General features: G+C 32.9%; 3 protein-coding genes across 3 annotated transcripts; all 3 read right to left on the minus strand.

The window, feature by feature from the left end:
• Positions 1 to 6,669: 6,669 nt before the first annotated feature.
• LOC111005501 (cysteine proteinase inhibitor 5) lies at positions 6,670 to 7,065 on the minus strand. Its single transcript, XM_022277011.2, has one exon. It carries the CDS (start codon positions 7,063 to 7,065, stop codon positions 6,670 to 6,672), a length of 396 nt encoding a protein of 131 aa, XP_022132703.2.
• Positions 7,066 to 10,064: 2,999 nt separating this feature from the next.
• On the minus strand, positions 10,065 to 10,466 carry LOC111005500 (cysteine proteinase inhibitor 5). The gene has a single exon (XM_022277010.1). The coding sequence runs from the start codon at positions 10,464 to 10,466 to the stop codon at positions 10,065 to 10,067; it is 402 nt and encodes a 133-aa protein (XP_022132702.1).
• A 2,434-nt stretch (positions 10,467 to 12,900) lies between these two features.
• Positions 12,901 to 13,266, minus strand: LOC111005388 (cysteine proteinase inhibitor 6). The gene has a single exon (XM_022276865.2). The coding sequence runs from the start codon at positions 13,264 to 13,266 to the stop codon at positions 12,901 to 12,903; it is 366 nt and encodes a 121-aa protein (XP_022132557.1).
• Between the last annotated feature and the right edge of the window lie 4,392 nt (positions 13,267 to 17,658).

Raw genomic sequence — 17,658 nt, forward strand, 5'->3', positions numbered from 1 at the left:
AATATTTTTCACTATTAATCCTCTAATAGAGAACATTTATAATTTTCTTTGACAACTTCTTTCTACGCATTTCTCACTTACCTAATTTTTCATTCTTTTACCGGGTCTCACTTTTTATTTTATTTTTTATTTTTAAGTACCATTCATTAAAAGTATGTGAGAAACATAAATACAAAAGGGAAATGCTACAAAAAAAGTATTTCAGAAAAGAAAATGGTAGCTCAATCAAAGGAAAGCATTCCAATTTCGAGAAATGGGAGCTATATTGTAATTACAAAAAAGTGGAGATTTTGAAGACCATGTTGATGTCGAACTCGTAATATCCTCCCAAAAATTAAGGAAGCTTTTAGAAGAATTCATAAATATACGATTGTTTCTCTCGAACCAAGATGTGCCAAAAAAGGATTGGCAACATTGCACCAAAGGATAATCCTTTGATTGGTAAGTGGAATTGAGAGATTGATGTGAATAAAATCACGATCAAAATATGGAGGTTGATTTTTATACCACTTGTATTGTATTGATTGGTCCAACATTACACTTTTGTTATTTTCCTTAGGCAAATATTTTCACTATTAATTCTCTAATAAGGAAAACATATATAATTTTCTTTGACCAACTTATTTCTCCACATTTCTACCCTTTTCTTTCTTTACCAGTTCCTCACTTCCCTTCCCTCTTACATTGTATTTGATGGTCTAATAATATTACACAAACTTTTATTATTTGATCTCACTTAACTTAGTTTTATAAACAATTTTTTTGGCAAAGGAAAGACAATGAGAAAGAACTAACCTGAGCATAGCTTAGGTGCTAATCGACATTACTCTGACCTCAATCTATATGAGTGAAGATATTGTTAGATACTCAATATATGAATTAAATTTATCTAATCCATAAGCTTAAGTTTTTTAGATTGAGCGGTAGTTTATTCATTCTATCAGAGCGAGAGGTTCTATATTCAACTCTATGCATTGCTTAATTTATCAAATCCATAAGGTTAAGTTTTCGGGTGAGCGGTATGTTCAACTTTAATAGGCACAAGATTAGAGAGAGGTAGATAGATAAGTAAATATTGTTTTATTTTATATATTATGGTGCCATATTATATTATTATTAGTAGATGATTAAGGACTTGGCTTATACAGCAGCATATGCTTAGTGCATATATAACATGTAATTATGTAGTAGTAGAGAGTACTAGAGGGGCAGAGTGGTCCACAATCAGTAGTGGAGAATTTCCTTGAAAGAAAGGAGCTTGAAGATGCCTGCAAATGCAATATCCAACACCTCAGTCTCATATGTCCAAGCAATTCCATCACTGTTTACGGCCTCCACCACAAGGTGCAGCTTCCATGCTTCGAATGGACAAATAATGGGAAGAAATGGCAGCCTCTGTCTAAGACCATTCACCACGCGAGTGAACTTCAGGTTCTCCCCAGTTTGGCTGTTATGCTCCATCACTGCACACCTTCCTGCCTCTTGCACCCTTGGATTGTTGATGTCCTTGATCGGTTCGGGCTTCGAATCGATACATATTTTGTTGTTCTTTAGGCCCTCGAGCAGGGCCGGGAGTTTCTCCTGAGCAGCCGCTACAGAAGTCATCGTATAGCCTTTGATAGATACTCTCTCGCGGTCGAAACTCGAGGATATACTTTGTAAGAGTTTGGTGATTTTTTGAGAGGAGTTCGTCCGACATTTATAGCTGTGGTTGGAGGACTCGAGAAATTGATATCGTGGAATCTAATTCGTTGGTGGGGCTAGGAGTTGGATATTTAAGGAATCTGACCATATACGTGGACATTATCTAGAGCGAGTTTCTGGGTATCAGAGTAGGAAGAGTCCTGTTTTTCGAACCATCTATTCTCATTTCCTTTTCACTTAATATTGTTTTTTGCTTGTTGGGGTTGCAAATTTTCCAAGTCTGAGGGAGTATTGTCAGGATATCTATTAAAAAATTAAATTTACCCCACCCCATATCAACTTATATTTTTAGGTTGATGGGTGATTTAACGTACATGAAGTTAAAGTTTTTTTTTTCTTTTTGGAGATAGCTTCGAATCATGATTTTGGAGATAGCTTCGAATCTAAATCAATTATTTGGGATCATGATTCTATACACTATCGTAATCGAATCGAACAATACCTTTATTGTGAGATCTAGGTTAGTGCATAGTTAAATATTAAAATTGACTTATCATTTATCTCCTCCGATCAATTCTATTTACAAATTAAAAGATAGTTCATTTTTTTTTTTAGTACAACATGTGAGGTTGGGATTCGAACTCTCAACCTCATAATTGGATAGATGTATCATAACCCGTTTAGCTATATTCGATCGGGTTGGTCAAAAGATAGTTCACTTGAAGCTCTGCATTAAATTTTGTAATGCCTGGGCTCCATCAACAAAAACTAGAATAGGACTAGGGCACTCTACCTAGACAATAGATCAATACCTAATCTAATCGTGGAACATTTCAGATTCATCAATTCCATTTAGGCATCACCAAATACTAAATGATATATATGTTTGGAACATATTAAGAGTGAGTAAATATATTCTTATAGAGGTGAGTCGACTGAGCGTAGGAAGGTGTTAGCACCCTACGACACCCGTTCGAAAAACGGTACCACATTTTGTCAAAAAAAGACTCGAACTTTTATTGTGATTATCAATATCCTAAGCTCTTGCCACTACACCAAGACCTTAGGATACAATTTAATTGCTTTTTTAAAATACAAACGTTTTATTTTTTGAATTTTAAACATTTTTTGAGATATTCAAAGATTTGAAATTGGGTCTTATATATTAAGAACCAAACATCTCACCACTATGCCAACATCCTAAGATGTGAACATAATATTCTTTTAAACAATAAAGTTTTTAATTTACTTTTAAAAACTAAAAAAACGAATTTTATTAAATTAAAACAAAAAAAATAAAAACAAAAATTTTATTTAATTCGAAATTAAAGAGATTTTTGAAAGAAAACTTTATTTCTTAATTCAACAAAATGTTTTATTTAAAATAGATTTTTATTTGTTGAGATTCCCCGAACAATAATTAACAAATTTAAAAAGATTTCAATCATGTATTTTTAAAAACTAAAAGATTATCTTCAAATCTTTTTACTTCCTCCTCTTAAATCTCTGCAGAAGATAATTTTTTTTAAAGAAAAATAATAATAAATAAATCAAATCTTTTTTTTTAAAGAAAAATAATAATAAATAAATCAAATCTTTATTAAAAAGAAGTATCCTGGATTTCACTGGGTTTTGCCACCAGAAGCAAGCCTATCGTCTCTACTCGCGCCGATCAAGCACACTGCCGTCTTTAGGAAGGAGAATAAAAATCGAGATCGATCGAGATAGATCGACCGACCAAACACGGAGACGTTACGTAGCTATCCCGCATATAGAATCGCCAATTCTGACGACGATGATGAAATTGAGGCGTGGAGGAGGAGTAGGCTAGAACACGATAATTGGTAAATTTGAGCGCGTATATGGAGGAATTTGAAGAAGATGAGAGAAGGAGAAGGTAGGAGAGGGATGAAAGCCTCACATTTCCTCTCTTTTTGTCTTCTGTGTGCCTCTATGTGTCCCTTAAATACACAAATAAAATAACAGTAACATGCGTGAGTTAAGTAAAACCAGAGAGAAAAAAAAGAAGGGAAAACTAAAGCATGACACCTGTAGAACCTTGACCAAGAAAAAATGAAAGGGAGTGAAAAAAACTGTTAATATCAAAAATAAAATCTTTATTTTTTAATTTGTAATTTTATTAATAAAATCAAAATCTTTAAAAGAAAATTTTTTTTAAAAAAATTTAAATTAAAACTTTAGCTTATAAACAATAATAAAGTAATCTTTTTTAATGAAGATATTTAAAAATAATAATAATAAATAAAAAAAATTAGCCGGACCAATAACGGTTGTCTACACTTACGAATTAACTCAATCAGGTTTTTGAAGTAGTGGTGATTTTAGTATATATGTGCTAAAATAGTCTTACGACTTTGCTTTTGATTTCACCCAAAAAACTACATGCCGAGAAATGGAATTTGAAATTTGCTTTTGAGTTTGCAGTATAACCTTCACAACTTTGGATTTAATTTCATCTAAGAAACTATTGTCCTCATCGATATATGATTGGATCACTCTCTTCCCAAATCAATATGAAATTTTGTTTGCTTTTGTAACTCCAACATAGGTTTCTTTGACTAGACCATTATCACAAAGTAGATTATTAACACGTTCCATGCACACAAAATTTATAAATGTTGTATGTTATTTTTATCTTTTTATTTTTGGTAAAATTGTCCAAAATGATTCTCGAACATGGTAATGATAAATTACATAATTGATCAATCAAACAAAAAAAGTTTAAATTAATCTCCCATAACCATAACATTTCGTTAGAATTGCATTAATGAATTATATTTGAACGTATGCCTTCTTTGCTTTGCTGCGTAGTTCCACATTTATAGAGTTTTGCGTAGGGTTGAGTTCTAGAAATCGATACGGAGGAATTTGATTCGTGGACCTAAGAGTTCGATACGATACAAGAAGTTGATATCGTGGAATAATCTGATACTTGTGAGAGAGGGCCAGGTAGGAATTTTATGGATGTAGAAGATATTTTTGAATCGAATTCAATTATTTGGGATCATTTTTTTCTGTTGTCTTAAATGACCTATATTCTTTATAGAGTTGTAAGAAGCACAAACAAAGTCTCACATATATTGGCGTTAAGGAGGGGAGATATTTAGGGTACTGTTGTCCTCAGGTTTTTTTTGTTTGAAAGAAAGAGATCTCGAGGTTGTGGCTTGTGGTACACATGTCACTGTTCCAGCCTTGTAATTTGTGTAGTTGTGTTTTATTTGGGATAAGAGTAGGAAGCTAAAAAGTTTTCCAAGACTTTTCGGAAAAATCTTAATTTTTGGAGGAATCTTTTCTAGACCACACCCTTCTTCCTCCTGATTTGATTATTCCCCTCTTGTCGTAGTGCAATATCCAAAGATCTTCCTGGCTGGACATGCGAGGAAGAGTTCATATTAAAATACTTTAATTATAGTTGATTATAGAAATATTATGAATCAAGTTAAAAATTAGGGAGCTGAATTAACCATATATCCAAAACCATGGGTTCTGATCTGGTTTAAATTGTCTAAAAGGGTGGGTTTGGCCGACCTTCTAGTTTAATCACTTTTTCAACAAATATTTCTCCTTCAAAAGTCTATTATAAAAATATATTTAATTAAAATACTTGAATATAACTCAAAATTGATTAAGTCATAAAGTAACCTTCCTGGGAAGAGTAATGTGCAAAGATATAATTAAAGGTTTAGGATAACTCATATTACTATTACTCAATAAGTAGTTATAAGTAGTTAATTAGGCCGTTAAGACATGTATAAGATAACTCTTTTCTGAGTTCTGAGTCTCTACACCACCTATTATTGACGTACTCAAAAAAGAAAAAAAATTCTTACTCATCATGCGACACTATTCTAGTGTCGATTTTTCTTACTTATAATCTCTAATTACCACATGTAATTTTCATACTAATTTTATTCTACAAAATTTTTATCATTTTCTTCGTACATTTATTTTGTTATATATAATATCGTGTGTTATACATGTATTCAGCCATCTGGGTATAATTTAATGTAATCTTTACTTATTTGTACACAGGAAAAAATAGTAAACAAATATATATATGGTATTCTTTTAGGAGTTTACAGTTTATTTAATGTAGTCTTTTCCATATAATAGTAGTCTTCACTTATTAATAAGAAAATAGGTTTAGACATGCAACATTCTCAAGAATAAGATCATCACGAATGTAAATAAACACTTCTACAATATAAGATATATAGATGATAATAATTAAACTAGTAAGCTCTTTATCATTAACTATAAATATATGATAATTGAGTTAGTTATCAAATATAAACATTAAGATTATACTTACACTACTTACAATTAAGTAATGAAATCTTGAGTTTTACTCCTTAATTAGTAAATACAAAGATGTTTAACGAAAAAGAGAAAAAAAAAAGATAGAATAAAAGTTTATAAGCCTTGTCCCATGGTAAATAGTTCCCATGAATTTTGTGAATCAAAATCAAGAACTACAGTTTCGATCATATATTGGTTTTTTTTTGTTGTTTGAGGTCAATCTGTAATTACTTACATTTATTGTATGTATAAATATATTAAAAACATACTAGATATCTGAAATGCAAACAAAGTTATGGTGAGAAAAGGAGGTGATTCATGGTATATTAAGCGTAGACAATTATCTCTACAAGTTCGAGACCTTTTAAATAGAATGAAAAGCAAAAAACAAATTTTAAGTTCATAGATTACAACAATAGATATATTTTATCATAGATTTGAATCTTCCATCCATCCGACCTCAAAGAAAAAAAAAGAAAAAAATATTTTTGCTCAAGTCAGCTGCGGCACTAAATAATTGTATGGTTGGTTTCTTTGACTTTCTTAGATTTTTCATGTGCTCTGAAAAAAGCCGAAGAGAAGTAAAAAAAAATTCATTTAGACACAATGATTATAAATTGATACCCTTTATTTTATTATCCCATTATTATTGATAGATAATATGACAATGCTGCATGCATCCAGTAGATAAAGAAAGACAAGCATTTAGGCAGGGACATGGCCCAGGCCAACAGGCAGCTCGAGTGGTGCAAAAGATAAGACCTTCCAAGACTTGTCACTTGGCTTGTCCAGCACAACAGCAACGTAAAGTCTAATGGAACTTACAGGGCAACCATGAACTATTATCTTTTCTGTCACCTTCACCTCCACCACAAGCCGGTATTCTTTTCCAGCCGCCACCAGCTGAATCTCGCCGCTCACCACACCGACAAACTCCATCGATGCCACGAGCCCTACTGGCTTAGGCTGTTCCATCACTGCAAACCTTCCCATCTCTTGCACATATGGGTCCTTGATGTTCTTAATCGGCTCCCAACCACCAGGCTTTTTGACATGTTGCAATGCATCGTTTTGTGCGGGGGCGACTGCCACAGAATCCATCCCTAGCTTTCGATAGAGAGTTGTTGGAACAAAACTTTCTAATGGCTTAGCTTCTTGGTTTGCTCTACATCTCAGGAGTAGTTCAACATGCATTTATAGAGTTGGGGTGTGTTGAAGGCTAAAAATCGATGTCGACGAATTTGATTCGTGTACCTAAGAGTTAAATAATAGAACAAGGTCATGGAATATATGACACGTTAGGACGAATAAGAATAATCTAGCTTTGAATCCAATTCAATTAGTTGGGACCATTATTATATTTATTGTCTTAATTGGTCGTAGGCACTACAAAAAATTTGAATTTCACTAAAAAAAATGAATGACGCTATCCCGCCAACTAGTTAAAGTTTGAGAATAGACGCTATCCAGCCAACTAGTTAAAGTTTGAGAATAGATCATAAAGACGATGGAGATCGATACACTCGAATCTAACAAAATCAGAGTTTATAAAGAGATGACAAAAATTCTATGAAAAAAACTAGTTAAAGTTTGAGAATAGATGCTATCCCGCCAACTAGTTAAAGTTTGAGAACAGATCATAAAGACGATGGAGATCGATACACTCGAATCTAACAAAATCAGAGTTATAAAGAGATGACAAAAAGTTCTATGAAAAAATATATAGAAGTTGTTTATAATTTACTTTATGGAAATTGACCATCCAAGTTCATTTAGTTTTCCATATAATTTCTAGAGACAAATTTAAAGAACTTTTTGGTTGGATATTTATTTTTATTCATATTTAATCATATGCAATTACTTTCCAACTTTACCTAGAATGGGAATTATCATACTAAGAACAAGGAAGAAAAAAAAAGGAAAGTAGGAAAGAATATTTATATGTTAAAAAAAACCAACTTAAGAGAGCACAAGAGATATATAGGAATATGGATGAAATAAGAAATTCACTTTTAAGTCTGGTGGAATCTTACCTATAAAGTTGTACAGGTACTAAATCATTATATATATTTGCTTTATATTGACAGAAATTTCCTTAGAAGAGATTAAATCTTTAAAAAAATTTAAATTATAAGAACTAAATCCGTACGTACTAAAGTTGAATGATTAATTAAATTATTACAACCTTTAAATGAAAAATAATTTAGTAAAATCTTTGAGCAAAATTAACTTTGAAAAGGTAAATAATATGGTTTCCAAAACCATTGTATTAATTAAATATGTTCAAAACTATAATATTTATTTATGTGCTTCTATCTCAAAATTAATCGGTAATGAAAAAAGTATCTGGTGTCTATTATAAACTTTGTAACGTCCTTTTCTTTTTAATGTGAAATTCTTAACATCTCAAAACTCATTGGCAATTAATGAGAGAAAGAGAAATAGTTCATGTTTATTATAAACCTTTGGTTCAACATCGTGATTCTTTTAGCTCATTGATATTATTGGTCCGATCTCATTTTTGTAGTTGAGCTTTTTGGGCTCTAATACCATATATTATTATACATGTCTTCCATCTCAAAACCAATTGACAATGAGGGGAGTAACTCATATCTATTATATATAAAACTTTATTAGGTCTTTATCTTTTTGTAGAGCGCCCTATAAATTGAGGTATATGCCACTGCCACCAAACTACCCAACACAAGTAGGAGTGAGACTCGAACCTAGACACTAGCTAGGTGTCAACATCCAGCCTTGAGACCATTCCCTGCACCTGCAACTGCTATCACTTTCTTATATTTTGAAGCAAGTGCTTTAGTGAACTTGTCCTAAAGGTTGCCTAAATGTTCATATCCACATATAGCTTATATATAATTATACAAAAATCGTATCCGAGTTGACTCTTGATTGAAATTGTTGAGTTGATCAATTTTGGGATAAAAAAAAGATAGAGAGTGAAGAGAAAAACACTCATTTGGACTTATAAAAGTAGACATAGATAGTCATTATTTGATATCATATCCCATTACATAGATAAAGATAATGCAGCATATTGCATATATATTAGATATATAGCTAGCTTCAATTGATGGGTTCGCAAGGCACAAAATATGTTTAGACACACAACATTCTCAATAAACACTTCTACAACAGATATATATAAAGATATATAAATGATAATAATTAAACTAGTAAGCTCTTTATCATTAACTATAAATATAAGATAATTGAGTTAGTTATCAAATATAAACATTAAGATTTAACGTAGTATATATATATACTTACAATTAAGTAGTGAAATCTTGAATTTTACTCCTTAATTTACTTACAATTAAGTAGTGAAATCTTGAATTTTACTCCTTAATTAGTAAACACAAAGACGTTTAACGAAAAAGAAAAAAAAAAGAGATAGTATAAAAGTTTATAAGTCTTGTCCCACGGTAAATAGTTCCCATGAATTTTGTGAATCAAAGTCAAGAACCACAATTTCAATGATATATTGGTTTTTTTTTTCTTGTTTGAGGTTAATCGGTAATTACTGGACATTTATTGTATGGATAAATATATTAAAAACATACTAGATATGTTGGGGTGGAATGGGGTGGAAACAATGTTATGGTGAGGGAAAGAGGTGATTCATGTATATTAAGCGTACACAATTATCTCTAGTTGTTTGAGGCCTTTTAAATGAAATGAAAAGTAAAAAAAAAAAAAACAAATTTTAATTTGATAGATTACAATAATAGATTTTTTTTATAGATACCTTAATTAACACAATAACCATTAAGTAATTAGGAGAGTAATAACTAATCTCTCCGAGGATCATAGATTTAAATCTTCCATCCCATCTCAACAAAAAAAAAAGGGAAAAAAATATTTTTGCTCAAGTCGTTGGCACTTCGCACTAAATAATTGTATGGTTGGTTTCTTTCACTTTCTTAGATTTTTCATGCGCTTTGAAAAAAGAGGTAAAAAAGTATTCATTTAGACACTATGATTATAAATTGATACCCTTTATTTTATTATCCCATTACTATTGATAGATAATATGACAATGCAGCATGCATCATCTAAAGTAGATAAATAAAGACAAGCATTTAGGCCGGGACTACATGGCCAGGGCCAACAGGCAGCTCGAGTGGTGCAAAAGATAAGACCTTCCAAGACTTGTCACTTGGCTTGTCCAGCACAACAGCAACGTAAAGTCTAATGGAACTTACAGGGCAACCATGAACTATTATCTTTTCTGTCACCCTCACCTCCACCACAAGCCGGTATTCTTTTCCATGGGCGACCAGTTGAATCTCGCCGCTCACCACACCGATGAACTCCATTGATGCAATGAGCTCTGATGGCTTAGGGTGCTGCTCCATCACTGCAAACCTTCCCATCTCTTGCACATATGGATCCTTAATGTTCTTAATCGGCTCCCAACCACCAGGCATTTTGAGATGGAGCAATGCATCGTTCTGTGCGGGGGCGACTGCCACAGAATCCATCCCTAACGTTCAATAGAGAGTTGTTGGAACAAAACTTTCTAATGGCTTAGCTTCTTGGTTTGCTCTACATCTCAAGGAGTAGTTCAACATGCATTTATAGAGTTGGGGTGTGTTGAATGCTAGAAATCGATGTCGAGGAATTTGATTTGTGGACCTAAGAGTTCAATAATAGAACAAGGTCATGGAATATATGACACATTAGGGCGAATAAGAATTTAGCTTTGAATCCAATTCAATTAGTTGGGACCATTATTATATTTATTGTCTTAATTGGTCTTACATCATTTGTGACATCTAAAACACTACAAAAAATTTGAGTTTCACTGAAGTTTGAGAATAGATCATAAATACGATGGAGATGGATACACTCGAATCTAACAAAACCAGACTTGTTTATAAAGAGATATAAAAATTCTATGGAAAAATATATAGTGGTTAAATAAGTTGTTTATAATTTACTTCATGGAAATTGACCATCCAAGTTCATTTAGTTTTCCATATAATTTCTAGAGACAAATTTAAATAACTTTCTGGTGGGATATTTATTTTTATTCATATTTAATTATATGCAATTACTTTCCAACTTTACCTAGAATGGGAATTATCATACTAAGAACAAGAAAGAAAAAATAAAAGGAAAGTAGGCAAGAATATATATATGTTAAAAAAAACGAAAGATATACAGGAATATCGATGAAATAAGAAATTTAGTTTTTAAGTCTCTCATATAAAGTAGTATAGGTACTAAATCATTATATATATTTGTTTTATCTTGACAGAATTTTCCTTAGAAGAGACTAAATCTTTAAAAAATTTAAATTTTAAGAGCTAAATCAGTACATATTAAAGTTGAATGATTAATTAAATTATTACAACCTTTAAATGAAAAATAATTTAGTAAAATCTTTGAGCAAAATTAACTTTGAAAAGGTAAATAATATGGTTTCCAAAACCATTGTATTAATTATAACATATTATATATGTTCAAACTATCAATATTTATGTGCTTCTATCTCAAAATTAATCTGAGAAGAGTATCTCGTGTATATTATAAACTTTGTAACGTCCATTTTCTTTTTAATGTGAAATTCTTAACATCTCAAAACTCATTGGCAATTAATGAGAGAAATAGTCCATATTTATTATAAATCTTTGGTTCAAGATCATGATTCTTTCGGCTCATCGATCTTGGTCAGATCTCATTTTTGTAGTTGAGCTATTATTATAGATGGGTTTCATCCCAAAACAAATTGGCAATGAGATGAGTAGCTCATATCTATAATATATAAACTTTTATTAGGTCTTTATCTTTTCAATGGGGATACTTAACATCCTTAACATGTCCCTTATGGGATCCAGTCAAAATTAATAAGCTAAAAGAGCAATGATCTTGAGGGGTATGTTAAGGATTCCACAGTGAAAAAATAAGTTACCCATCTCACACAAAATTGTAAAAAAGTGGACAAGCTTTTGTATATATGAAAATATTTTATCATTAAAAGGAGTCGGTAGTTAAAATACTTTTACCTTACCTCTTGTTATGGTATAAAATTGGTATGAAACAAAGTTAAATACCAAAAATCACCATAGGAATTAACAAATTCATCTGTAAAATGGTGAAACCAACACATTATAAATTTATCGATCCATGAGTTCAAGGAAACGAAATCCTCTCGGGCATTTTATCAAACACCTCCCAAGCAACATCCATATTCCCAAACTTACAAATTCCACCTAACCATCAGAACCAACGGCCTTGTAACTTGTAAGCATAAAAGAGTACCATCCCAAGCCTTAACCTATAATCACAAAATTTCAAAGTAACAAATATTTTGCCCCAACCATTATTTCGGATAATTAATCAATATTTTACGAGTAACATGTCAAGGCAACAAATATTTCATGATTAACTAAGTTGTTGCATTTTTCTCTTGAATTATTTGGCCCAATCTATTTAATTTTTCTATCATGATTTGAAATCACCCGCGGTTTAGCTTAACTTTTTGTGGAGCACCCTATAAACCGACCGTATATGCGACTACCAACAAATTACCCAACACAAGCAGGAGACTTGAACCTAGACGCTAGCTAGGTGACAACATCCAGCCTTGAGACCATTCCCACGCCCGTAAGTGTTATCACTTTCTTATATTTTGAAGCAAGTGCTTTAGTGAACTTGTCCTAAAGTTGCCTAAATGTTCATATTCACATATAGCTTATATATAATTATACAAAAATCGCATCCGAGTTGACTCTTGATTGAAATTGTTGAGTTGATCAAATTTGGGATAAAAGAAGATAGAGAGTGAAGAGAAAAACACTCATTTGGACTTATAAAAGTAGACATAGATAGTCATTTTATTTGATATCATATCCGATTACATAGATAAAGATAATGCAGCATATTGCATATATATTAGATATATAGCTAGCTTCAATTGATGGGTTCGCAAGGCACAAAGGATAAGAGCGCCCAGGACTTCTCCCATGCCTTGTCCAGCATAATAGCCTTGAAAAACTTGATGGAACTCGGCATACTCGGAATTATTATCGTCTCTTTCACCTCGATCACAAGGCAGTATTTTTTCCCGCCCACCACCTGAGACTCACCGCTCACGACACGGATGAACTCGTACGATGCCCCACAAAGGTTATGTGTATGCTCCATCACTGCAAACCTTCCCAACTCTTGAACATATGGGTCATTGATGTTCTTAATTGGTTCCCAGCCACCAGGCTTTTGGACGTTAAGCAAGGCATCGTTCTGCTGTACTGCAGGGGCAACTGCCACAGGATCCATTGTAGGTTTTGATAGATAATTGGAAACTGAACTTTTTAATGCCTTCTTTGGTTTGCTACCTCTCCATCTCATTAGTAGTTCCACATTTATAGAGTTTGAGGGTAGGGTTGAGTTCTTGAAATAGATATCGAGGAATTTGATTTGTGGACCTAAGAGTACGATACGATACAAGAAGTTGATACCGTGAATCTAATACGTGTGAGAGAGTCGATAGGAATTTTATGGATGTTAGAAGATAGCTTCGAATCCAATTCAATTACTTGGGACCATTTATTTCGTTGTCTTAAATGACTGATGTTCTTCATGATATCTTATTATTAGAATGGTAAGAATGTTAAGGGTGAATAAATCACCACTCAACACAAAAGCTTAAGCTGATGGATTGGGTAAATTTAACTCATTTATATGGATTCTCAACAAAAGAAGTGCAAACAAAGTCCTACTACACATTGGTTAGGGAAAGGAGATACTTGAGAATATTGTTGTCCTCTCAAAGACGAAACAAAAATGATTAGTGAACCTTATAGTCATTAGGTTTCTTTGTTCGAGAGAAAGAGATCCAAGGGTGTGGCTTGTGGTGGACACACCAAGTTCTCACATTCTAATTTATCTAATTGTGTGTTTTATATAGACGTACTGGATAAGAACAGCTATTCCAGGCAAGATACAAGTAATGCTTTGTTTGAGGAGTGCCAACCAAGCCACCCACCCAAGCAAATTTCACATTCCCTCCAATATGGCCAAGGCCTCCAGCATCTTCACACTTTTTCGGGCACCGACGAACTGATTGTCGGCAAGGATAATGACACCATCCCAGTTTCACAAAACCTATTCATAGTTGATGGTCTTTGTGACATTTTTTAAATGGTAATAGTTAACATATTAATAAACAACTTATTAGATAGTTCAGCGGTAATTACATGTTTTACCCTCTGCTATTTTGAATTTAAGTAAATTAATTTAGTTTAATTGTTGCCAATATTTTCTATAAATTATTGCATCGAGATCTTTTATTTCCATCACTATCCCTGGTGATAGCTCCTTTTTGTACTCCACTGCAGCAAGGCATGGTTTGTGGAGGGGCAACTGCAACTGAATCCATTCCTAGCTTTTGATAGATAACTATTTGGAACAAACTTTCTAATGCTGCCGCTTTGGTTTATGCTCCTGCTCTCCATCTCATTAGTAGTTCCACATTTATAGAGTTTTGGGTAGGTTGGGTTTGACCCTACAAACCCATATCAAGGCCGCCGAGCTCATGAATCGTCGTTTCATGTTCCAGTGGATGAAGAGTCAGGCTGAGGAGAAGAGTTGATATTAGATTCTTGTCCAAGGAGGTGGGGGCGATGGAGAATAATGTCAAAAGCGGCTTTTATAAAGCCTTCCTCCCTCCTTAAACTCAAAGGATTAAACCCAAATGCTCTTTGAGACTTGGATGAATCCACAGTTTTAATAGATATATAGGTCATTTCAGTCTTCTTTTATCATCTTTAATAATTCTAAAGACTCTCGTACTTTTTTTGGTTAGACCAACCTAACTGGTGATTTCCGCAAGTCTTTTTTATTTTTCGAGCAAGAAGCGAAACTACAAGGATGAAAATGTCATTTACAATTACGTCCACTAGCCCCACTTGAACAATTTGCCATTTGATATCGTGGAATCTGATACATAAGTAAGAGATGGCCCATAAAAATTAGATGATAGCTTTGAATCCAATTCAATTAGTTGGGACCATTTATTTCATTGTCTTAAATGACGACTATTTTTTATGGCATCTCAATCGCTTCAAAAAATTTGAGTATCTTGACACAATTTCAAGTGTATCCTATTCTACACACAATAAGATGACTTCAAGTTTCTTTGACATATCACCAATTCTGATTAATTATCATGAGTTGAAACTCTTTTTTTTCAAAGATAAACTATTTCAATAAAGAGAGTATGTGAGAAACATACAAAAATACAAAAACAGAAGCTTAAATAAAAGCACATCAATTGGGAGAAATGATAGTAAGATCAATAGTTATAAAAGAGAGGTGATTTGGATGACCAATATGAAGAAAGAATCTTTGAATCATTCCAAAGGTGGGTACAAGATCTTGAAGTATCCAAGAAAATGCGATTGTATTGCTCCAACCAAATGTTCCAAATGACAGAGACCACAGTATTGCTCCATAAAGTGTCCATTCGACTCTTTAAAGGGACAAAGAGGAAGAGAGATTCCTAAATGAAGTCATCAACACGAGCTAGGAGAGGAAGATTGATGCCTGAAAACGCCAAAAAGGAGAGTCCAAATGGAGCCTGAATATGGGCAATGCACGAACAAATGATACAGAGATTCAGAGTGGCGATAGCACGAGACGCACCAATTTGGATTTAAGACTAGTGTACGACACAAGGTTAGTGAGTTCAAACCCTTACCCACTTTGTTGTACATGAAAATTTCATTAAAAACAAACCAAAATAAAAAGGGTAGAAAATAATGTTATGCTATAGAAAAAACTATATTAATTCACATCTTATTCAGAGTCAGAGTATGACGTGTATGATTGTGCGACCACTTGATAGGATAGTGTTCATTCTAGATCCTAAACACTGATGAGGTTTGCTTGGAATTTACTTTTTACTTCTTACTGATTTTTCTCATTTCTTTTCTGCTGTTTTGTTTTTTTGTTGTCATTCTCTTCTCCATGTTTATTGCCAGCAGCAGGTCTCTTTGAATACTATAATTATGTGTCTTGCTTTCACGCTAGCAGGTCTCTTTAAATACTATAATTATTTCTTGTTTTCACGCTGTGAGATCCATCTTTTTTCAATGCAATATACTCAATTTTTAGACACGAGATTAGACATTAATAGTTTTTATTTTATTCCTCCATTATTATTACTAGATAAGGATATTAGCTAATTCAATTCCCTCATTTAAGCTAGGGGTTGGGAGGGATTACAGGGCCAAAGGGGGGCAGGGTGAAAGTGAAAGGTTCAAAAGATAAGAGCTCCCAAGATCCATCATTTGGCTTATGTAGCACAATTGCCACATATAACTCAGTACAAATAGGCCTCAATGAATCATAAGTTATTCTGATCTGTTGTTCCACCTCCACCACAAGCCCATATTTTTTTCCTTCCACCACCTGAAGAATCTCACCCCTCACCACACCAATGAACTTCATTGATGCCCCTACAAGCTTGTGTGTATGCTCCATCACTGCAAATCTTCCCATCTCTTGTACATATGGGTCATTGATGTTCTTAATTGGTTCCCATCCACCAGGCTGTTCGACGACGTTGAACAAGGGGTCGTTTTGTCTAGGGGCAACCGTCACAGAATCCATCCTAACTTTTGATAGATATATATAGTTTGAAGAGAACTTTGTGACGGTCGTTTGCTCTTGATCTGGAGGAGTTGTGTGTAGTTCGACATTTATAGAGTTGTGGTTCGACCCCACAAATGGATATCGAGGAATTTTTTATTTGTGGACCAAAGAGTTCGATGATAGCACTTGATATGATATCATTGAATCTTGATATATGGATCTCGTCAAAAGAGAGGGTACTACAAAAAATAAAGTTTTTCCCGACACTTAAAACTATTGGGAAAAACCTAAAACCTTGATTTCAATCCTAAAGTTTAGGTTAGACATAAGATTATCTTACAAAGAATAAGTTTCTTGACCCAAAGAGTCGAACATATACTCCACGAGATCATAGGTTGATCAATATCCTTTGGCATATGCAACTTATTAAGAAGGTTCGAGAAGCTCTGGGCTAACTTGAAAGTAAGTAAAAGTTGGAAGGCTAAAAAATTTTCACCAAAACTCATCCAATTTGTGAAACAAACTAACGGAGTCTCCCAACTAAACCCTAGAATGCCACATAATCAAACATTGCAAAATGATTTAAAAAAAAAAAAACACCTACTTAATATCTTAAAGGGTAAAATTGAAAAGCAATAAAATTACATAAAAAATACTTTTAAAGAATAATGGGTTTGGTTCAAACATGTTTAATATACATGATCATTATTACTATTTCATGATTTGGTTCTTTTATTCCCATATTGAAATAGTTTGCATGTAGCATCTCTCTCCAAAATTTGACAATCATGTAATTAATTAATTTTAAATAGATTATTGAAGTTTTTCTAAAGCTTTTCACCCAACACTTTGAATCCGAAATGTTCAGCATAAATGACAAACAAATGCCTTAATAAGAAGTATTTCGATGCTTTAAGTTCAAATGGCAAATTTTCTCACATGATCTCTAAGCATCGAAAAACTAGAAAGAAAGATTATAAAGAGAATAACACATGAAATTTCTATAAAGGATATTTAGTGGAAATGTATAGAAATTGACATGGAATGGGAATCTTCTTAATGACCCAAAAAAAA

This window comes from Momordica charantia, assembly GCF_013281855.1.
Source record: "Momordica charantia cultivar OHB3-1 chromosome 1 unlocalized genomic scaffold, Mcharantia_2.0 BLBB01000001.1, whole genome shotgun sequence".
In the NCBI taxonomy this organism is placed as follows: Eukaryota; Viridiplantae; Streptophyta; class Magnoliopsida; order Cucurbitales; family Cucurbitaceae; genus Momordica; species Momordica charantia.

What these genes read in the sequence shown, in the direction of transcription:
- LOC111005501 (XM_022277011.2), bottom strand. Translation starts at nt 7,065, where the DNA reads ATGGATTCTGTGGCAGTCGCCCCCGCACAAAACGATGCATTGCAACAT.
- LOC111005500 (XM_022277010.1), bottom strand. Translation starts at nt 10,466, where the DNA reads ATGGATTCTGTGGCAGTCGCCCCCGCACAGAACGATGCATTGCTCCAT.
- LOC111005388 (XM_022276865.2), bottom strand. Translation starts at nt 13,266, where the DNA reads ATGGATCCTGTGGCAGTTGCCCCTGCAGTACAGCAGAACGATGCCTTG.